The sequence below is a fragment of the Heloderma suspectum genome, chromosome 12 (genome assembly GCF_057233095.1).
Source record: "Heloderma suspectum isolate Gila_16-S chromosome 12, 16-S_ref, whole genome shotgun sequence".
Taxonomy (NCBI): Eukaryota; Metazoa; Chordata; class Lepidosauria; order Squamata; family Helodermatidae; genus Heloderma; species Heloderma suspectum.
The window spans coordinates 33992387-34015647 of NC_139469.1; the positions used below are offsets into that span (position 1 = coordinate 33992387).

Genomic DNA, 23261 nt, shown 5'->3' on the forward strand with positions numbered 1-23261 from the left:
CATTTTTATTTATTTATTAAATTTATTAATCGCCCATCTGGCTGGTCACCCAGCCACTCTGGGCAATGTACAATAACAGAAACAGTTTAAAACAATAACATTCTACATTAAAAACATATTTCTAAAAATACCCTAACCCACCTCAAATGCCTGCCTGAACAACCACGTTTTCAACACATGGCGGAAGCTCATTAAAGAGGGGGCATGGCGGCGTTCCCTAGGGAGGGAGTTCCACAGAGTGGGGGCCACCACAGAGAGGGCGTTCTATCTAACAGCCAAATGTCAGGGCATGAATTTTTACCTCATAACAGAGATCAGCAAAACCACACATGGAATAGAATCCTGGGCTCTGGGAAACCATTGCCTTTCACACACTTGAATGAACTTTGAGGGCTGTAAGTATTTTACATCCTTTAAAAACTCCCTTTACACTTCTGAATACATTAGTACAGGAGGAAGCACTCTGTCCAGGTCTGTACTGTGTTTTAATATACTCAGGGCTATTTATCAACAGCCAGCACCACGAAGTTGTTAGGGCCATCTGAACACCACTCAAATCAAGAGAAGCTGTGGAAGGAAACTGCTCTAAGGCCTTGGACTGTACCACCTTGGAAATCTGTACCAAAAGCCTTTGCATGGAAGCATGTAACCAAGCTATCTAGGCAGCTGCTTTTGTGAAACGCAGGTGCAAAATTGATACCTTTAAGACAAAATTTTAATTAACAACAAAAAGGGGTTATTATGGAAAAAATAAATACTACTTAGGTGATGAGTCTTGCTAGACTTGCACACATGGTCCTTTATTTAGGACATTTCAGCGCCTCCATTGCCACATAGCTTCTAGACTCTCCAGGTCCTATGCAGCCATCAGGTAAAAAGAGCATAAAAGGAGAGCTACCACCTGGTTCGCCCGTTTTAAATTTCAGTAGCTCCCCACCTCTTGGCCAGGCATGAGTGACATCATGGAGTGGAGCTGAGTAACTAGTTTTGCCTGGTAACCAGCTTATTAGCATTTAAACTGGGAATTCTGTGAGGGCAGGCAGATGGATAGAATACACAAATGCTTCCTTTGAGGGCCTGGAAAAAAGTGCTATGGCCTCCCTCACTGCACGGCAGACAGGCAAGAATGCGTACCGCACCCTTCCTCCACCACATACACACCAGGTCGGCTTGGCTGCTTTGCAAGCTGTGCCTCGCAAAGTGGAGTTTTGCCCATTAGCCAGGAATGTCGCTAGCCAAAGCTCACTGAGAGCAGCCCAACATTGTGTCTTCACTGGCAGAATGCAAGCTGAATTGACTAGTATCTTCATATGCTCATTTTAACCCCGAAACGAAGCTCCCCATCTTAACCTGGCATTCCCCCATCACACTTAGGCCAGTGTGGCTGCGGAGAACAAGTCACAGTGAGGAGGACGGATGTCTCTTCCATGGAGCCATCCCTCCCCTTTCCAGCCATACTTGAGAAAAGGACCCAACAAAACCTTGCATTTAAAAATACTCTATTTTATTTATTAAACTGCTTTCCATACAGCATGCTCCTTTGTTAAGAAGAGTTCTTTCAGGGTAGTCTGGGACACGTCTCCTCCTTAGGAAAGCAGAAACACTGCTTCTGGAACCCCGTCTATCTGGGCATGGGCTGGAGGGGCCAAGAGGAGCACGCTGTTGGAGCACCACCACATTTCAGAGTCAAAGCCTGTGTTGTTCAAGCCACTGTCCCAAAGCAGCCAGTTCAGCTGCAGCATCTTCAGTCTGGGGTTGGGATGCAAGGTTCATCTTCACAGGAGTTCCACTGCCCGAGGCAGCGGAAGATCAGTGAGGAGACTTGTTCCCATAGGAAGGGCAGCTGTTTTGGTCCTCAGCGCTTCCTGGATGCTGGGCAGATGCCCTTGTTGAGGCATTCACTGCAGCGTGGATGCAAAGGTAAGCAGATTTGCTGGCCAAACCCAACCAGCAGCCAGTTGATCTCACTCCAGAGATCTCTGTGGTGAGGATGGGAAAGGGAGAGGAAAGAGAAGTATTCATTTATTGAAGTATTTCTATCCAACCTTGCATTCTTTTTTGGACCCTCAAATATACAACAGTAAAGAGTAAAAATACAGCAAAGTCAACAAAGCCAAAATCAACAATATAACCACCAGCAGATAATAAAAATACAGCAGCGTCAATGAGCAAGTAAGGAATATAAGCCTTCAATTAGCAGCTAGGCCAAACATGCTCAAAAACAGCATCTTAACCTGACGCCTAAGGTGAGCTACTGCCAAAGGAAGTGGGTGGCTATGGGTGGGTGGCTACGAAGAGGGCCTTTGCTGTTGTGGCACCCTGGTTGTGAAATGAGCATCCCAAAGCGGCTTACCTGGCACCTACGTTGTGCTCCTTTCAGAACCAGGTGAAGCCCTTTTTATTTTCCCAGGCATTTTTGTCTTTCATTCTCTGTTGTTATAAATCTGTTAGTCTTTGCACTGTTGGTAGGTTTTATTTGGTTATTATTTTTATTTTATACTGTAGTTTTAAACTTTTATATTGTATTATGTTGAATTTTATGGTTTTTATTGTTGTGAGAGAGCTTTGGTTATTAAGCGGCTTAGGAATGTAAGAAATAAATACATGGCAAGTGAGGAGGGACGCAAACAAACCATCTGAACTAGAGTTCCAAATCATGAGTGGCACCAACGAGAAGGCCCTAACTCATGTGCCCTCCCCGCCACACCTCAGATGACAGGGGGACACAGAACAGGGCCTCAGCTGAAGACCTACACGTGTGCGAAATGTGATATGTGAGAAGGCTGTATTTTAGATATCCTGGTCCCAAACCTTTGAAGGTCAAGACCATCACAATGAACTGGGCTTGGAAATTATCTGTAAGCTAATGGAGTAACAAGTAACCTTGGAGTAATTTTTGAAGAACAACCCCCCCCAACCACTACATTTTGCACCAGCTGTAGTTTCCAAACACTTTTCAAAGGGAGCCCCACTTAGAGCAGCAAACATTTGCACACATTTCAGCCCAAATAGGAGTATAAATGAAAGCCAGTTGGTTAAGAAATACTGTTGGCATTCAGAACTTTGCTCTATGATGAATGCCTTTCAAGGGGTGCAGAGTCTCCAAAGCACAGTATAGAGTATTCCAGAGAACCCTTGGGATCTTTGGGAGTTTATCAGGGGTTCTCCAATGAGAAAAATAATGCACAAACCTCCCCGAAAAAACAGCATGCCCACCACCACAACTGGCAACCTGCCACAACTGCCAATGAAGGGACTGTTGGGTGTGTTCTGGGGTGCATGCCCAGTTGAAGGCCATTTTAAAAGCAGTTTTGGCTGTTGTTTCTTACTGTAACGGAATGGAAAAAGGGTATCTCGCCCTGTCCTTGGTATCCTCACAAGAGCACCTACACTGAGACTTCAGTAATATGCAACCTCACTTAAAATCAATTCTGACTGGCTCACCTGGGCAGCCACTCTTCCAGAGCTCGCCTGGTCTCTTCCGGAAGCGCCGTCTCCTTCTTGGGCCATTTCAGCCTGTTGGCAATCCGGTGCACATGTGTGTCCACACCTAGAGGTGATGCTTAGAATCAGCAAAGGGGAGCTGCCGGATCTCGAGCCTGGGAGGACATTTTCCCCCCAGCCAGACTGGCCTGCATCCCAGAAGGTATTGCCTCTCACTGTGGCATGGAGTGTGGCTTGCTTGTAAGAGCAGTCCCAAATTATGTGTTCTGTCAGCACCTCTTGCAGCGCACCTGCTCTCTGCTTGCAGACGGAAATGTTAAGTTGGTTATGGGTGCACACATGTGTTTAGGTGAAAGGATGCCCCTGTCCTTGAGGACGGCTTTGGACTTGATAGTACTTCTGGTTTTTTACAACTCTGGTGCCAAAATACTATTCCCTTCCCTGAACAAGACCTGGGGCCAGTAGCTAAAAGTGTAGGTTAGAAGCCCTGGCCAATACACATCCTTTTCTATGAGAGGGAGAGACAGGCTAAGGTCCAATGGTATTTCCCCATTCCCTCCCATGTACAAGATCCCAAACTCTTTTCTTCTTATGATGCTTCTCTCACCACCCCCTGGGGAACATGCTTCATGTCAGCAGGGGGGCGGGGGGGATGGAACAAAGAAGCGAGTAGCGGCCCAAGAAAGGATTGCTGCAAGAAGCTTTCTCCCTTGTGTATACCGGCTCCAGGTAGTTGCTCGGACTGTCAGAGATATTAAGCACTAATTGGGAAGGAATCGAATGGCACCAGGGAATCCAGCATGAGAGTTTGCAAATGGAGCAGCTACCCCATTTGGTGACCTTGGCCTGCCCCACCCCTCAAGTTTTCCATCAACTAGCTCTCAGAGCAAAGCCATTCATCAGGAATCAGGTTTCTCATGCCCTACAATCCCCAAACATGAACATTTTAATAGCATCAGAATTCGGAAAAGAGCTGTAAAACCGTGGGCTGAGATACAAACAAGGAAGGTGGAACCACAGTGCCACCTGCTGTCTACTGTGGATTCTGTCACGTGCCCCCAAATCCAAGCTAGAGCAGAGGCAATGAAGTCACCGCAGAGCAACTCCTTCGAAGCACGGCTGTTTGTCTGAAAGCACTGACATGCACAAAACCATGGTGGCCTAGAGAGTGAGCCACGAAATCTCTGGCTCGGGCCTTACCTCTGCCACAAACTCACCCGATGGCTTTCAAGAAGCCTTGATTCTCTCAACCTCTGCACTACATCTGCAATATGTAGATAGTGAAACTGACCTACCTTACAGGTAAACCAATATGGAGGCAATGTGCATGATACAGCACTTCAAAATGGACGAAGATGAATAGATGGATGAGATGAAACCAGCCATCATGTTTATTAATGCTGCTTGATTTTTTACAGGTGCTGATTGTTCATCTTTGTTTCTCCCACTGAGCTTTGGCCTGTTCCTGACTGGTTCTGGCTCAGTTTATAAGTGGTATTGTAACATACTCCCATTTGTGACTGAAGCTGGCATTTTATGCCAAAACATTTCACATTTTAAATTCTGTTTATATATACAGTACTGTGCAAAAGTCTTAGGCCACCATTAGATTTGTTGTTTTAGCAATGGTATAATGCCCATATATAATTATTTCTCAGTCTCTTCATTAGAATACAACCAGAAAATACAGGAAATTTGTATGCAGTATTCAACAATAGAAAAAAAATGAGAAAAAACAGCTTCCATAGGCTAAAGTGGCAAGTATTTAGTGTGACCTCCCCTTCACGGATCACTGCCTTGTTGTGGTGAAGGGGCTTGCGTAACTCAGTGAAGCCATAAGCTATGCCGTGCAGGGCCAGCCAAGAGGGACAGGTCATGGCAGAGAGTTCTGACAAAATGTGGTCCACTGGAGAAGGAAATGGCAACCCACTCCAGTATTCTTGCCAAGAAAACCCCATGGAACGTATCACAAGGCTAAAAGAGATGATGCCGGAAGATGAGCCCCTCAGGTCGGAAGGTGTCCAATATACTACTGGGGAAGAGCAGAGGGAATTTCCAAGTAGCGCCAGAAAGAGTGAAGCGGCTGGGCCAAAGCCGAAAGGACACTCAGCTGTGGATGTGTCTGGTGGTGAAAAGAAAGTCCGATGCTGTAAAGAACAATATTGTTTAGGAACCTGGAATGTCAGATCAATGAATTAAGGTCAGCTGGAGGTGGTCAAACATGAGATGGCAAGACTGAACATTGACATCTTGGGAATCGGCGAACTAAAATGGACAAGCATGGGCAAATTTAATTCAGGTGACCATTGTATCTACCACTGTGGGCAAGGATCCCTTAGAAGAAATGGAGTAGCACTCATAGTCAATAAAAGGGTGGGAAAAGCAGTACTGGGATACAATCTCAAAAACGATAGAATGATCTCAGTACGAATCCAAGGCAAACCGTTCAACATCACAGTAATTCAAGTCTATGCCCCAACCACTGAGGCCGAAGAAGCTGAGGTTGATCAGTTCGGTTCTATGAAGACCTACAACACCTTCTAGAACTAACACCCAAAAAAGATGCCCTCTTCATCATAGAGGAATGGAATGCCAAAGTAGGAAGTCAAGAAATCACCGGGATAACAGGCAAGCATGGCCTTGGTGTACAAAATGAAGCAGGACAAAGGCTAATAGAGTTTTGCCAAGAGAACACGCTGATCATAGCAAACACTTTTCCAACAGCACAAGAGGCGACTCTACACATGGACATCACCAGATGGTCAATATTGAAATCAGACTGATTATGTCCTTTGCAGCCAAAGATGGAGAAGCTCTACAGAGTCAGTCAAAACAAGACCTGGAGCTGACTGTGGCTCAGATCATGAGCTTCTTTGTTGCAAAATTTCGGCTGAAATTGAAGAACGTAGGGAAAACCACTAAATCATTCAGGTATGACCTAAATCATATCTCTTATGAATATACAGTGGAGATGATTAATAGATTTAACAGCTATTGGGAGGTATAGAAATGAAATGAATGAATGAATGAATGAATGAATAAATAAGACCTGATAGAGTGCCTGAGGAACTATGGACGGAGGTCCGTAACATTGTTCAGGAGGCAGCAACTCAATCCATCCCAAAGAAAAAGAAATGCAAGAAAGCAAAGTGGCTGTCTGATGAGGCTTTACAAGTAGCTGAGGAAAAATGGGAAGTGAAAAGCAAGGGAGAAAGGGGAAGATATATCCAACTGAATGCAGAGTTCCAGATAATAGCAAGGAGAGACAAGAAGGCCTTCTTAAATGAACAATGCAAAGAAATCATGGAAAACAATAGAATGGGGAAGACTAGAGATCTTTTCAAGAAAATCGGAGATCTCAAGGGAACGTTTTGTGCAAAGACGGACATGATAAAGGGCAAAGAAGGCAGGGACCTAACAGAAGCAGATGAGATTAAGGTGGAAAGAATACACAGAAGACCTATACAGGAAAGATCTGAATGTCCCTGATAGCCATGATAGTGCGGTCACTGAACTTGAGCTGGACATCCTAGAGAGTGAAGTGAAGTGAGCCTTAGGAAGCATTACTAACAACAAAGCTAGCGGAGATGACAGTATTCCAGCTGAGCTATTTCAAAACCTAAAAGATGATGCTGTTAAAGTGCTGCACTCAATATGCCAACAAATTTGGAACACTCAACAGTGGCCACAAGACTGGAAAAGGTCAGTTTACATTCCAATTCCAAAGAAGGGCAAAGCCAAAGAGTGTTCAAATCACCGTACAATTGCACTCATTTCACATGCCAGCAAGGTGATGCTCAAAATCCTACAAGCTAGGCTTCAGCAGTATGCGAACCGAGAACTACCGGAAGTACATGTGGGGTTTTGAAGAGGCAGAGGAACTAGAGATCAAATCGCCAACATTCGCTGCATCATGGAGAAAGCAAGAGAATTCCAGAAAAGCGTCTATTTCTGCTTCATTGACTACGCTAAAGCCTTTGATTGTGTGGATCACAACAAACTGTGGCAAATTCTTAAAGTGATGGGAGTACCAGACCACCTTACCTGTCTCCTGAGAAACCTGTAAGAGGGTCAAGAAGCAACAGTAAGAACCGGACATGGAACAACTGATTGGTTCAAAATTGGGAAAGGAGTACGACAAGGCTGCATATTGTCGCCCTGCTTATTTAACTTATATGCAGAGTACATCATGAGAAATGCTGGGTTGGACGAATCACAGGTCGGAATTAAGATTGCTGGGAGAATTATCAACAACCTCCGATATGCAGATGATACCACCCTAATGGCAGAAAGCGAAGAGGATCTAAAGAGCCTCTTGTTGAGGGTGAAAGTGGAGAGTGCAAAAGCTGGTTTGAAACTCAACATTAAAAAAACGAAGATCATGGCATCTGGCCCCATCACTTCCTGGCATATAGAAGGGGAAGAAATGGAAGCAGTGACAGATTTTATGTTCTTGGGCTCCAGGATCACCGCAGATGGTGACTGTAGCCATGACATTAAAAGATGCTTGCTCCTTGGGAGGAAAGCTATGGCAAACCTAGACAGCATAGTAAGAAGCAGAGACATCGCCTTGCCGACAAAGGTCCGCATAATCAAAGCTATGGTTTTCCCAGTAGTAATGTATGGCTGTGAGAGCTGGACTCTAAGGAAGGCTGAGTGCCGAAGAACTGATGCCTTCGAACTGTGGTGCTGGAGAAGACTCTTACGAGTCCCCTAACTGCAAGGAGGTCAAATCAGTCCATCCTAAAGGAAAGCAACCCCGAGTGCTCATTGGAAGGACAGATACTGAAGGTGAAGCTCAAATATTTTGGCCACCAAATGCGAAGAGAAAACTCCCTGGAAAAGACCCTGATGCTGGGAAAGACTGAAGGCAAAAGGAGAAGGGGACGGCAGAGGATGAGATGGCTAGATAGCATCACCGATGCAATGAATTTGAACTTGAGCACAGTCCGGGAGAGAGCGGAGGACAGGAAGGCCTGGCTTGCTATGGTCCATGGGGTCACAAAGAGTCGGACACGACTTAACGACTGAACAAGAACCCCTTACACTAGAGTAACAGCAGGTGCCTGGCCAGGAATGGTCTTCGTGGAAGGGTAACAGCCAAGAAACCACTTTTGTGGAAGGGGAACAAGGTGAAAAGGCTAAGGTATGCTAAAGCTCACAAAGATTGGAATGAGGATCAGTGGAAAAGAGTATTACGGCGTGATGAATCCAACTTTGAAATTTTGGGGTCCAATCGTCAACAATATGTGAGAAGAACAGTTGGAGAGAGATGGACGAATGAGTGCTTGCGGCCTTCAGTGAAACATGGTGGAGGGTCTGTCCTGGTTTGGGGCTGCATTTCTGCCAGTGGTGTTGGCGATCTTGTCTGTATTGATGGGGTCATGAATGCTGAAAAGTACAGACAGGTTTTAATTCATCATGCCATTCCTTCTGGAAAGCGCCTGCTTGGGAATGGTTTCATTTTTCAGCATGATAACGATCCCAAGCACACTGCTAATGCAGTGAAATCATATTTAGCGAGGAAAACAGCTGCTAAACACTGTCAGTCATGGACTGGCCTCCACAGAGTCCAGACCTGAATATTACAGAGGCAGTATGGGATCATCTGGATAGCGAAAGAAATAAAAGACAACCTACATCTAAAGAAGAACTCTGGGAAGTGCTGAAAGAAGCCTGGTATAATATACCAGAAGATTACTTCAGAAAACTTCAGGACAGTCTCCCCAAAAGAGTTAAAGATGTGCTTAGGGCCAAGGGAGGTCACACTGAATACTGACTTTTGCCTGTACATATTTCCTGTATTTTCTGTTTGTATCTTAATACAGAGACCAAAAAATAATTATGGATGGTCATTAAAACTTTGCTAAAACAACCAAGCTGGTGGTGGCCTAAGACTTTTGCATAGTACTGTATATATAAAAATCTATAAATTTATAAACTGGATGCGTTATCATTGGTCGTTATTTTTGTTTTGGACTACCTCACAGGGCTAGTGTTCAGATTACAGGTTATTCCCTTTTGAGATATGGGCTGATTAAAAAGCTGGCTGGCTGCCACCTCACTGCATCACTCGCCTGGTGACATTCCAGCGCATTCAAAACAGCTTACGTCACTCCAGAAAGAGTGCTCCTTGGTGATGTTGCTCCCTCAGCTGCTTTTCTGGCTTGGAAGCCTTGCCTTGCCCCCTGCCCCAATCCTAGATGTATCAGGGTTTGTGAGGTTACTCAAGCACTTCTGTACATGTCCTGTGGCACACTTCATTTGATGTTTAAGTCCTTGCTCAAATTAAGCCCTGAGTTTTGTGCCATCACAGTGTAAGGAGGAGATGAAGGAACCAGAAGGGGTTCAGAAGAGAGGAGGATAAGGACTAGAGAGGCCCCACACAGAGCATCTCATGTTCTCATAACAGAGGAGTTAGAAAGAACAACACATGAGAAAATGTTTAAGGTGTAAAAGAGGAGTGGATGGGAGTGGAGGGCTGGGGGCAGTATGACAACTGTTATCAATAATCTAAATGCTGCCATACAGAACCTCAAGATTACTAGGGCTACGGGGAAGGCACAAGAACCAGTTGCTTCAAAGGCCGTCCCGAGGGAAAAACGGAGATGACAAAGTTCTACAATGGGAAGAGACAGTACCAATTCCAGAGATGTTTTGCCAGGCAATATCCATAACTAAATGGGCCATCTTGGGTCCAACCCCAGGCAGCTTCACCAGCTCTGCAACAGTCTTTGGGATGTCACCAGCGTAGTCCCGCTTCAGGATTGCTGTGGTTTGCTTGATGTATCTCACCTTGCTCTGCAGTCAGTGAGAAAGGAATACAGTCTGGGAAATTTAGCTAGTCAACTCGACAAGGGAAGGAAAGGACATCCTGTAGGGAGCAGTGGGGCAGACTGCAGCAGGGTCCGCCCCAAGGGTGGAGTTAGTAGTCTACACCGTCACAACGACAAGGAGACGAGAGTCATTCTATCCCCCGGGAGGGAGACCTCTCCAGTCTCCATGCCAGCAGAATCAAGAGCCAGTGCCAGCAGAGTGCTATGGGATGTGTGCAGGCGGAGAGGCGCACACACATGCAGGCACACTGCCTCCCATCCTGGCAAATCACTCACCTTCCAAAACCCCACAGGGTAAATGAGCTGACCCAGAGTCACATCATCGGTCTCTAGGATACTGTCCACAGTGAGGCCACGCTCCCTCAGGCGCATCATGGCTGCCGAAGTCACCTGATCTTTAGTCTGGCTGGAGAGCATGAGTGACAGGAGAACCTGGTAGCGCATAACCTACAGAGCGGAATGGAGATGGAAGGTGAATACCGCCGATCCTCTAGGAGGGCAGTAGGACAGACTGGGTAACCTACAAGATCCATCCACGCTCCAGATTATTCTGCCAGGGCACTTGCCTCACCTCTGGAGGGGCGTCACCATCAAAGCATTTCCCAGCCCCCATCTGGTCAACAGGAGCATCTCTCATCTTCCTCATCTCCCGAATATTGGCCAGCTGTTGCTCCCAGTTCTTTGGCTCCCATTTCTGTTTCTTGGCCTCCGTTTCGTTTGCCTTCTCCACACCTTTCCCTTCTGGAGATTCATATGCAATGCTGACTTTCCTCTCGCTCTGATGGCTCTTTGCGCTCAGGGTTTCACTCACTGCTAGAACAGACAAAGAGGGAACTTAGCATGTTGGAGACTTCGGTGAGGTCTTGGGTTTCTTTTCTCTGTGTGATTAGAAAGATCTACCTGTGTTTTCTTTGTTATTTCTGCCACTAATTCTCCCCAAGCATCCACAAAACCAGTCCCCACATTTTCCTGACTTCTCAGTTTGCTTTCCAGGCCAAAAACGAAAAATCTCTAGGGACTGTTGCTACACACCCTTCTTCACATGGATGTGTAACTTGTGTGTATGCATGCGTAATGACTGACATGGGTCTAACGGGGCCTTTAACCAGAATCATGGTAGGCACACAGGGAATTTGTGTACTACCCCCTTACAAATGGGAACAGCTACTTCTAAATTGGGGAAATTAGCTCAAACACTTGTTAAAGCATAGAGTTTATTTTTACAGACATTTATTCCCAAAACACACATATGCAGAAGAGAAGAATGGCTGAGTGAGTGTGCCCATCCCCTCGTACATGGGCCAGTATACCAGTTCTAATAGGCCTGACTAGAAAAGACTGTGAAAGATGGAGACTGGGGAAATGAGTGTTTGCCAGTTCAGGAGGGAAAGTGGCACTATGGAAGACTATGCACCCAAGGGAGCTGAGGTGCTGCTGGCACTGGTGGACTGCGTGGGCAGAAATGGGCAGATTTACGAGGATGGGAAGAGAAATAGCACAGGAGTGGCTACAACTACCTGCTTCAGAGGCAGGGGAACCCAAAGGACTCCATTTCCTAGTTGGCTGCAAAAATGTTCTGGGCACAAACTACCCTCAGGTTTCTCAGCTTCAGTTCAAATTTCCAAAAATGGGGCAATAGCCTCTAGCTGCTAAGGCACTATTAAGTTTTCAAGGGACAGCTGAACGGCTGATATAGCCAAAGAGATGAACCCCCGCTCTCCTGGTACTCTTGACAATGAAGGGAAGGCTGAATGGAGGGTAAGCCGTCATTAGGTGCCCCGGAGCCAGGAGAGACGCTGGCCCTGGGAACATGGGACAGGCACTGGAATACAACAGAGAAACGTGCTAGGAAAGTCATGAGGAACATGGAAGCTAACTGGAGAGCCTTGCTTATTCACAGAGCAGAGACACACCAGCCAACGTGAGTGAAGCCCAACCAGAGAATGAGCCCCGACCGCCCAAACTCCAGGGCAGTTAGAGGGGTTGAAACAAAGGGGACAAAGAGTGTGGTTGTGGGGAATGACCAGAACGCTCAGGGAGGATGATTTATTTACCTCTAGCTGGCTATCCAGAGTGGCAGCACAACATTCCCCACAAAAGGTGTCTTGGAGGGTGGTCAGGTGGCGCTCGACCTTGCTGACCTGCCTGGGGGGCGGAGACGCTTGAGGAGTGGGTCATTTTCCCCACCAGGGCTTTTGATGGGCCGACTCAAGGTATCCTCGCGGATTAGGTGGGTGGGGACATGACAACGATGCTGGCATTCGATGTTTCTGCATTTACAGGGAACAAGCCCCTTCAATCTAGTCAAGGAGGAAACAAGTATCTTCTATGGCGCCTGTCCTCTGTGGTGCTGCAGAGCTTTAACAATGCTCCTGGCAGCATTTCAGTCAATGCCTTCAGGAACCAAAACAGATGTCAAGATAATGCCAGTAACACACAGACCATGCAATATACATGGCTCAGAGAACCAGCATGTCTGGTTCTCTGAGCGCCTCTGTAAAAGGACAAATCTCCACAAAGCACAGGAGTGGGGCCTATTTATATGCACACCCAACAATGTAAAGAGGAGCAAATGTGACGGCACCTTCACAAGCACATCATACAGAGCTACATTGCCAAGGAGGCAGCTTTGGCTACGGCGCTCAGTGCAGGTTACACTTTGTGGCAAACAAGATGGACTGCCCCTTGCAGTGTTGAAACTGCCCCAGAGAGAAGACTGGGCAGTGGTGTAGGATCAAGCACAGGATTGCTGCTACAGGACCCTCTTCGCAAACATGGCACCCAGGCACGCTCTTGCCACATATTTCCCAGCATGGGTCATTGTGACACACAGTGGCCACACAGGATTCCCTATTTGGCTACAGCTTATGAAGCAGCTTTCAGACTAACAGAAGGAGGGACCTGGAGATACCAGGCACATAGTATCTGCGAAGTAGGGCTGCCAACTTATTTAGTTTTTTTACTGGCCCTGCTCCTACACCAACAGCAGACAGGCATGCAAAAATGAAGCAGCCACCCAATGAAACTGATTGGTGGTGGTAAATTCAGCAGTTAGAATCAGAGGATAATAGACTTGGAGGGCCTTGAAGGCCACCTCATTCAGCCCTCTTCTCAGTGCAGGAAATCGGGAGCTACAGCTTCCCTAACAGGCAGCCTTTCAGCCTTTGCTTGAAGACCGTGTGTGTGTGTGTGTGTGTGTGTGTGTGTGAGAGAGAGAGAGAGAGAGAGAGAGCGAGCGCGAGAGCCACCCCCAGATGTGCTGGACTCCAATCCCCAGCCAGCAGTCATGTCTCCACTCATTCTTCTTTTCCCCTGGCTAAACATACCCCCAGTTCCTTCAACATTTTCTTATAGGACTTGTTTGCCATACTCCTGACCATTTTCATTGCCCTCTGCTGAATCCATTCCAATTTGTCTAGTGCACCACCCAGACCTGGACACAATACTCCATATGAGGTCTATCTGGTCACTGTAAGGTGGAACTATTACTTCTCATGACTTGGGAACTGTGGTTTTATTAACGCAGCCTAAAATCGCCTTTTTTGCAGCTGCATCATGCTCATATTCAGCTTGTGATCAACTACAATCCCAAGATCCTTTTCACATGTACTTCTGCCAAGTGAGGTATCCTCCATCCTACATCTGTGCATTTTTTGTTGTTATTGCCTAAGTGCAGAACTCTGTATTTGCCTCTGTTGAATTCCATTTTCTTAGCTTCAGCCCAGTTTTCCATTCTATCATTTTGAATTTCATTCCTGTCTTCTGAGATGTTAGCTATATCTACCAGCTGTGTGTCATTTGCAAATATGACAAGGATTCTGTTGACCCCTTCATCTGATTCACTGATGAAAATACTGAAGAGTACTGGGCCGAAAACAGAACTCTCCAGCACCCCAGTCAAAACCTCCCTTCAGCTTAACAAGGAGCCATTGATGAACAATTTGAGTATGGGTTTCTAAATAGCAGTGAACTCCCTTCACAGTATTATTATCTAGCCCACATTTAACTAGTTTACTAACTAGTTTACTTGCAAATATCATGGTGGACTTTTGTCAAGAAGAAAGAACTTCACACAATACATGGATTAACCTATGGAGTTCACTGCCACAAGATGGAGTGATAGAAAATAGTTAGTTTTAATTATTTAAAAAGGAAATTAGACAACTCAGAGGAGGAGGAGGAGGAAGTCTATCAACAGCTAATAGCCATCATAGATAAACAGAACCTCTGTGTTCAGAGACAGGATATTTCTGAATAACAGATGCTGGGGACAAAGAAGAGAGGAAGATTTCTACTCCAGAGGTGTAGCTCTTGTGTTTCTTTTGCAGCAAAACATCAAAGAGTCTTGTGACACTTTAAAGGTGACACAGTTTTATTGTAACATCATATAAAATCCACTTAATCAGATGCATAAAGTGTCATGCTCAGTTGGTAGGTTGACATAAAATGCACTGGTCTTTGTTGGAAAATCTACAGGGTTCGGATTCAACAAAATTCCCTTGTCTGTTATTTCTTCTTCCAGCTCCTTCATCCATTTCACTGCTTAGTGCTTCCAAAATGACTGAAGCTTCTAGAGCTTTTGAATCACCGCAGTCTTTTCAAATCCTAAAGTTCCTCCAAAGGGGCAACCCCCCTACTCTTTAGAGACCCTCCAGTGGGCGATATGCAGCAGTAATGCCGCAGCTAGAAAACTTTCTGGCATGAGCAGGGATTTGAGCCTGGATCTTCCAGCTTTTAGTCTGGTGTTCTATTTACTAGATCAGCCTTTCCCAACTTGTGGGAAACATCTAGTCCAAAACATCTGGATGACAACAGGTTGGAGAAGGCTACACTAGACCATACTGCCAGCAGCTAGCGGCTAGTAATAGTTTTCTACCCAACTGGACTTTTTAAAAGCCCCTCTATTTTGTCACCCAAATGAACTTTACACATGCATTTGCTCATGAGCTATAGCTTACCCCCATTCACGTGCCTGCCATCTTGGAAAACGGCAGCTACAGAATCCATGCACCAGGGTGGGTGTGTCTGCCCAAGTTAAATATGTTCTTACATGGGCCTTAAACACACAAACCTCAAGATTCCCTGCACATTTGTTTTTTTTAATGGGGGTCTGTGGCAGATCAAGGACTAAAACAGGACGCTGGAAAGGATTGCCCTTTACAGTTGCAATCCTAGGCATAGGTATGCAGAAGTAAGTCCCTCTGAGTTCAGTGGTGCTTACTCACAGGTAAAGTACAAAGTGCTGCAGCCTCCATCTGACATAGCGAGGCAATTCTGGTTTTTATGTGGAGCATGATATTTTCATGTTCCCCCTGGCATGGACGGAAAAAGATGGGGAAAAACTTGTTGACTTCATCCATGCAAAAAAGGCCAATGCTATTTTGGGCTGCATTCATAGAAGCATCGCTTCCAAATCCCGGGAAGTACTAGTCCCCCTCTACTCAACACTGGTTAGGCCTTATCTGGAGTACTGTGTCCAGTTCTGGGCACCACGCTTTAAGATGGATGCAGACAAATTGGAGAGGGCTCAGAGGAGGGCAACAAAGATGATCAGGGGACTGGAAACAAAGCCCTATGAAGGGAGACTGAAAGAACTGGGCATGTTTAGCCATTCTTTTCAATGGGTCTATGTAGGTCTAACTTTGGATACTACCCCATGTGTCCAATTTTTGGTGTTGCGTAACTGGACACCGTAATGATCATCCCATTCTGTCTTAATAAGGCAGGATGTGCATGCAGAACCGTTGCTCCTGGTTTGCACCTCTCTTTCTGCGAGCAGGGAAATGAGCCAGGAAGCCAGCATCAACCACAACTTCCCAACTACCTGGTTCTCACGTACTGATAACCCATGCTTTAAACACCCCATGGGTTGTCAAGCACGGGTGAGGGAGAGTGAGCACATCTCCTGTCATTTGTTGTTGGGTTAACCACTGGTCCAGGTTTGCACATCACGCTCAACAACATACAAACAAGCCAGTTGCAGGTTGTTGATTAAAAGCAGAAGTGAGTGGTGCACTGCAGGCAGCACACCCACTCTCTCCCCGACAGCCCATGGTTTGTTTAACCCATGGGCTGTTGTTACATCCCAACAGCACCATTATACCCCAGTTGGGAAACTATGGTTTTGAAACAAGCCAGAATTTGGAAGCCAACTTTAAACCTTGGCTTCATATTGTGGCTTGTTCAGAAGCCATGAACCCTAGTTTCCCAGTTCAGATGTAACAGGAAGCTATGGTTAACTGTGGCTTCCCAGCTTGCGTCTCATTCACATTACGGCAGGAGGAAAGAGGCTGCATGCAGGTCCATGAAGTCTGTGCATCTCCTGGATTGTTAAGCCAAAAAAAAAAACTGGGCATGTTTAGCCTTGAGAAGAGAAGACTGAGGGGAGAGAGGATAGCGCTCTTCAAGTCCTTGAAAGCCTGTCGCAGAGCGGAAGGCCAGGACCTCTTCTCGATCATCCCAGAGTGCAGGACACGGAAGAATGGGCTCAAGCGGCAGGAAGCCGGATTCCAGCTGAACATCAGGAGAAACGTCCTGACCGTTGGAGCAATACGACAATGGAACCAATGACCCAGGGAGGCGGTGGGCTCGCCCACGCTGGAGGCCTTCAAGACGAGGCTGGACAGCCGCCTGTCAGGGATGCTCTGACCTGGATTCCTGCACTGCGCGGGGGGTCGGGCTCGATGGCCTTGCGGGCCCCTTCCAGCCCTACTGCTCCATGGTTCTATGATCCTAACAGCCTAAGAGCCGTGCCGGATCGGGCCAGGGCGGGGCCGCCTAGCCCGCGCTCCGCAGCCGCGGCGACCCACCAGCTGCCCAAGTGGGGAGCCCAGGGCGGGGCACGAGCGCGGCAGCCCCCTCTGCTCGTGTCCCCCAGCCGGGCCGCGAAGGCCTGCCGCCTTGGTGCGGGGGGCGCCCCGGCTGACGTGCCTGCCGCCTTCATTCCGAGGCGGATCTGCGGCTCGTTTTCACGGCCAGCTGCTCTGCTCTGCAGCACGGCCACATGACAGCTCGGTCGGCCGAGCGGAGCGGAGCGGAGCGAATCGAAGCCCGCTCGGTCGCGGCAGGCCGGGCTCCTGCCGAGCGCGCGGGAGCGGGGCCGGGCAGCCGGAAGGCGGCGCTCCCTGCTCTGCTCCCTCCGGGGTGCCGGACTGCGAGCCCCGAGGGGCCAGCCGCAGCGCGCCCCGCCTCGGCCCGGCCCGGCCCGGCGCTCGCCCCTCACCTCTGCCTCTGCTCTGCGGCAGCCTGGAGGAGGCCCCGCGGCCCGCGCACATGGCTCAGGAGCCCGCCGGGAACTACGCCCCCCACAATGCCCCGCGCGAGGGCCTCCCTCGCCCGCTCTCCTCCCGCGCGAACGGGAAGCGGAGCGGCGTTTCCGGCTGAGGGGGGGGGCTGTCCAGGGGCTGAGCCGGGCGGCGGCGAGTGGCGGCGAGTGCGCGGCGGGGTCGCGCGGCGCGCGGGAGGCGGGCAGGTGGGTCCCCTGGGGTCGCCGCTGGGGACGGTAAAGGGGGGGCGAACTGGGGGGCCGTGGGGGCGGGAAAGGGTGGGGGGGGAACTGGGGGGCCGTGGGGGCGGGAAAGGGTGGGGGGGGAACTGGGGGGCCGTGGGGGCGGGAAAGGGTGGGGGGGCGAACTGGGGCGCCGTGGGGGCGGGAAAGGGTGGGGGGGCGAACTGGGGCGCCGTGGGGGCGGGAAAGGGTGGGGGGGCGAACTGGGGCGCCGTGGGGGCGGGAAAGGGTGGGGGGGCGAACTGGGGGATGTTGGAGGGAGGCAGGGTAAGCAAGCTCCCCTTCAGGGCCAAGGGGGCATGAGGTGGGTGCGGGGGGCAATATGATGGAGACTCCCCCTCCCTAATTAGCTTTGAGAGAGAGTGTGGTGTAATGGTGAGAGTGTCAGGCCAGGACTGAGGGGGACTATCGCCCCCCTCCACCCCAGCCTTGAGACTCGCTGGGTGACCCTGGGCGCCCCTGCCCAGCCTAGCTTACCTCACAGGGTCTTTGTGAGGGTCAAATGTGTGTGGTGGACTAGTCTGCTGTTCTGCGCTCCTTGGAAGAAAAACAAGATGTAAATGTTAATATATCTCTTTTGGGCCAGATCTGCACCTCGTGTCTTATTGATACGATCCCATCACGGTGGTGCTCTACCCCTCTTGCATGTTTCTAAGCATACACAGTGACATCTGTTGCAGTATTTCAGATAATACGAAATAAAAAGCGGGAAACAACACTGGACAAGCGGTATACAGAATGCATACTGTGCCCCAACAGTTATTAGTGCACTTCAATACCGATTAAAAGCACTAGGGTAGATCTAGGCCTTGTCTGAGGGAGTTCTGTGGGGGCAGATAGACAGTGGCCCTGCTTCCGTGAAGGGTGTGTGTGTGTGTTATGGGGGTTCCCAGGAGTGTCTTAGCCTGCCTGGTAGCCCGTTGCGGAAAACACAAAGAAGAGTCTCGTTTTGGAACTTAGGTCTCAAGGAGGTTGCGGAGCGTTATGGAAGTAAAATGTATTCAAACATGGATCTTTGGATCTGCCAAGGTGCTCTGCTGTACGGGATGAGTCTGTGTCTCTGTGTGACTTACCTCACAGGGTTCTTGTGAGGACAAGAACTGTAAAACACTGTATACAGTGGAAATACCATAGGGGAAATGACGGAGGAATACTTTACATAAACTTGGTTAGTTGGTTTATAACCCCCCCCCCCCGGCGCCCCCTAGATTGATAGATTTATTTTGACAGGAGCTTTTGTGGAATAGTCTGACCAAGTGAGTTCTAGTCCATAAAAGCTTACACCATAAGAAGTCTGTTAATCTTGAGGGTGCCACAAGATTCTTTTCATTTTGATAGAAATTCAACAGTGAAGAGAGTTTGACTTTACCATATTAAAGATGGTGGGGTGTCTTTTACTTTTGATCATCTTATTGCGTAGTAATATTTTAGTTAGAGCCATATCTGAGTGTGTGTTATTTACTGTATTTTTGAATTTGTAGGGGTGAGTATTGAATATTGTTCATGTATACAGGTATTGTATACTATGTATTTATGCACTGTGGTGGCTGTTGGCTATAAGCAATAAAGCTTGTACATATATATTATATTACTTCATTGCCACAAAATGTAACCTACACAGAGTGCTGTATCCAGAGCTGGTCCTCAAGCAAAACTATTCTTATGAAGCATGTTATCAATACCGAGGCTGGGCGGCAGGCGCTGGCACAGCACTAGGGGCAGGCCAAGCCAGGTAAGGGGAACAAGGGAGAGATGTGTAGTATCTGTCCCCTGCTCCGGACCTGTCCAGAGCCAAAGGATGGCTGGGGAGGCGTGACTCCATCTTCTGGCTTTTGTTTGCTGCTCTGCAATGCCAGGTCTGTTACCCAAAAAACCTCCCTCATCCATGACATGATCCTGGATGAGGGTGCAGACCTGGCATGTATTACGGAGACCTGGCTGGCCGAGGCTGCTGCTCCAACCCTTGCAGCCATGTGTCCAGCTGGATTTTTGTATGCACAGCAGCCAAGGGCTGGGGATCGGGGAGGGGGAGTGGCTGTTACCTACCGAGAGTCCTTGGTCTTCACCAGACCCCCTCTCCAGGAGACCAAGGTTGCTGAGTGCATGTACTGGAGGTTGGGCCCGAAGGGCAGTCTGGGGATTCTGCTCGTGTACCGTCCACGCCACTGCACGACTGACTCCCTGGCCGAGGTGCTTGAGGTGGTCTCTGATGTGCGTGTACAGTCCCCTAAATATTGGTGTTGGGGGACTTCAACGTACATTCAGAGGCCATCCTCACAGGACCACCTCGGGACTTCATGGAGACCATGGCTTCCTGGGAGCTGCACCATATTCTAACTGGGCCCACCCATGTAGCCGGTCATGCACTAGACCCTTGTGTTTGTTTCTGGAGAAGCAGGGAGTGATCTGGAAGTCGGGGGTATATCCACCACCCCCTTGTCATGGTCAGATCACTATCTGGTGACATTAGACTTCTCGGTTCCACAGCCCCTCTGCAGGGGTGGAGGACCCATTAGAATGGTCCGCCCCAGGCGTCTTATGTATCCGAATGGATTCCTGAATGCGCTTGGGGATTCTCTGGAGCATGCCATCGGCCAGTCGGTCGAGACCCTGGTGCGTGGGTGGAATGCCGCAATCACTGGGGCATTAGATCGGGTGGCTCCGAAACGCCCTCTCCCCCTGAACAGGGCTCGGACTGTACCATGGTTCAATCCGCAGTTACGAGCTCTGAAACAGGAGGTGAGACGGCTAGAGCACCGGTGGCGGAAGTCTCGCTCCAAAGATGATCAGACACGGGCTAGAGCTGTATCTTTAGCCTATCACATGGTGGTGAAGGTAGCAAAAAAGGAATATTATGCTGCCTCTATCGCGTCTGCATAGTGCTGTCCCAGGAGGCTGTTCCAAGTGGTCTGGAGCATGGTCTGTCCTGTGGCTCCTGAACCACTGGAGCATTCTAAGGCCTCCTGTGAGGCCTTGGCAAGGCACTTTGCAGATAAAATTGATCGGATTAGGAGTGTTACTCCGCACTCTGTGGATACAGTTAGTGAGCAAGAGGCGGCCTGCGGCAAACCAGTTTTGTGGGATCGGTTCCAGCTTCCTCCTCCTGATGAAGTGGTCAAGGTGCTTTCATCTGTAAGGCCGACCACCTGCTTACTTGATCCTTGCCCATCTTGGCTCATTATGGGCTGCAGAGAGAGACTGGGTGAGGGGATCAGGGCGGTGGTGAACACCTCCCTTGAGGAGGGAGTGATGCCATCAGCCCTCAAGGAGGCAGTGATAAGACTGCTCTTGAAGCCCTCCTTGGATCCCCAAGTTCTGAACAACTTTCGCCCAGTCTCAAATCTGCCATTTTGGGGCAAGCTGATTGAGCGGGTGGTGGCGATGCAGTTGAAGGCAAACTTGGAAGAAACCGATTATCTAGACCCATTTCAGTCGGTCTTCAGGCTTGGGCATGGGACAGAAACGGCCTTGGTTGCCTTGGTGGATGATATGAGGAAGGCTCTGGGTAGGGGTGAATGCTCCTTCCTTGTTCACCTCGACCTCTCAGCGGCTTTTGATACCGTTGACCACGGTATCCTCCTGGACCGCCTGGAGGGGTTGGGCATTGGAGACACCGTATTGCGGTGGTTCCAGTCCTTCCTCTCCAGCAGGTACCAGAGGGTAGCACTTTTGTACCTGTGGCCACTCACTTGTGGGGTGCTGCAGGGTTCCATCCTCTCCCCGATGCTATTTAACATCTATGTGAAGCTGCTGGGGGCTATCATCAGGAGGTTTGGGGTGTGGTGTCATCAATTTGCGGATGAGACGCAGCTCTACCTCTCGTTCAAATCTTCACCAAGGTTGGCCATAGAATCCCTGTCCAAATGCCTGGAGACGGTAAGTGGCTGGATGGGGAGGAATAGGCTGAAGCTGAACCCTGACAAGACCGAGGTACTTTTGGTGGGAGACAAGAGGAGGCTGGGGGATGCTGACCTGGTGTTGAATGGGGTATGGCTACCCTTGAAAGACCAGGTCCGCAGCCTGGGGGTCATTTTGGACTCCCAGCTGTCCATGGAGGCTCAGGTGTCAGCTGTGAGCCGGACAGTGCTGTATCAACTCCATCTGATACAGTGGCTGCGCCCCTTCTTTCCCGACCATCTGCTCCCATCGGTAGTACATACCTTGGTCTCCTCTCGTTTAGACTACTGTAATGCGCTCTACGTGGGGTTACCTTTGAAGACGGTTCGGAAGCTGCAGCTGGTACAGAATGCGGCGGCTCAACTGATTAAAGGCAGCCGCCGGCAAGATCACATCACTCCAGTGCTGAAGGAGTTGTGCTGGTTACCACTTGTTTTCCAGGCCAAATTCAAGGTGTTGGTTTTGACCTTTAAAACCCTATATGGTTCCGGCCCAGCCTATCTTAAGGAGCGCCTCCAGCAACACCAGACAGGCCGCTTAACAAGATCAGCCTCGGATGGCCTTCTCTCTGTCCCATCAGCCAGGACAGCTAGACTGGTGGGGACGAGGGAGAGGGCCTCTTCTGTGGTGGCCCCCACTCTGTGGAACTCCCTCCCTAGGGAACTCCTCTATGCCCCTTCTTTAATGAGCTTCCACCGTGCATTAAAAACGTGGTTGTTCAGGCAGGCATTTGGGGTGGGTTAGGGTATTTTAGAAAATGTTTTTATTGTAGAATTTTATTGTTTTAAAGTGTTTTATTATATGCTGTACATCGCCCAGAGTGGCTGGGTGACCAGCCAGATGGGCGATTAATACATTTAATAAATAATAATAACAATAATAATACAATTAGCACTCCTATTTTTATAGATGAGTAATTGAGGCTGAGGAGAGAATGGCTTGCTCAAGGTCACCCAAAAGTGTTCGTAGTGAACCCAGGTCCAGCATCCATATTCTAGATATTAAGCCACTCTGTTTCCCAGCCTAGCTCTATTACAGAGCTAGGTGATTTATGCGGGGGTAAAAGACTCTAAACCCCAAGTGGATGTGTATGCAGATTGGTGGAGAGGGGTTATTGTACTGGCCTGTCACCCTGCTGTGGAGTTGCGGGAGAGTCCCACAGCCCGTTACTGAGAACTTGAGAATGGAAACTGGGATTATATAGATTGCCCTGTGGCGAACGGGGTAGATGAAGATTGCAATAAGATCTTCCAAATTCATTGCAGTTCATACCTCGTATTTTAAACTTTTTAAGACTAAAACATACCATTAATTAGAGGGAGAAGAATGTCGTTTTCAACACAGCAACACATCTTTTCACTTTTTTATAGCTCTTGTTTCTTCATGATAAGAAATACCAAGCGATTTCTTGACTGTGCGGTATTGCTGCTCTTAATTTAGCTATTGCAAGGGTGTCTGTTGTACTGTCAGTTTATTCCATTTCACTTGAAATATGGCTTGTTTATTTTATTACATTTAGATTCTGTCTTTCCCCCAGGTAGCGCCAGGCAGCATACATAGTCCCCGCTCCTCTGTGA

At 48.5% G+C, this 23261-nt stretch overlaps 2 protein-coding genes across 8 annotated transcripts in view; one reads left to right on the plus strand and one right to left on the minus strand.

Annotated features, from left to right (window-relative positions):
• Nucleotides 1-18: 18 nt before the first annotated feature.
• Nucleotides 19-17596, minus strand: NTHL1 (nth like DNA glycosylase 1). 2 transcript variants are annotated; one of them, XM_084819031.1, is made up of 6 exons: nucleotides 17503-17596; nucleotides 10852-11090; nucleotides 10557-10727; nucleotides 10086-10245; nucleotides 3445-3550; nucleotides 19-1979 (listed from the first exon to the last, which is right to left on the minus strand). In XM_084819031.1, the coding sequence occupies exons 1-6, from the start codon at nucleotides 17552-17554 to the stop codon at nucleotides 1856-1858; spliced, it is 852 nt and encodes a 283-aa protein (XP_084675157.1). In that variant the 5' UTR covers nucleotides 17555-17596; the 3' UTR covers nucleotides 19-1855. The 2 variants fall into 2 exon arrangements, with proteins under 2 accessions (XP_084675157.1, XP_084675155.1); XM_084819029.1 differs by having other exon boundaries at nucleotides 10852-11093.
• A 50-nt stretch (nucleotides 17597-17646) lies between these two features.
• TSC2 (TSC complex subunit 2) overlaps nucleotides 17647-23261 on the plus strand; it is a 62194-nt gene continuing 56579 nt past the window's right edge. For 3 of the 6 annotated variants that reach the window (XR_014785622.1, XM_084819021.1, XM_084819024.1), the window contains exon 1: nucleotides 17666-17751. The gene's annotated coding sequence lies outside the window, so the exon portion shown is untranslated. Of the gene's footprint in view, nucleotides 17752-23261 lie in introns of all 6 variants that reach the window. The other 3 variants (XM_084819025.1, XM_084819022.1, XM_084819023.1) reach the window with 3 other exon arrangements.

What these genes read in the sequence shown, in the direction of transcription:
- NTHL1 (XM_084819029.1), bottom strand. Translation starts at nt 17,554, where the DNA reads ATGTGCGCGGGCCGCGGGGCCTCCTCCAGGCTGCCGCAGAGCAGAGGC. An exon ending in GCAAAACATCTCTGGAATTG is followed by an intron (nt 3,551 to 10,085) that starts GTACTGTCTCTT and finishes CATCACCTCTAG; the next exon opens with GTGTGGACACACATGTGCAC. An exon ending in CTGGAAGAGTGGCTGCCCAG is followed by an intron (nt 1,980 to 3,444) that starts GTGAGCCAGTCA and finishes TCCTCACCACAG; the next exon opens with AGATCTCTGGAGTGAGATCA.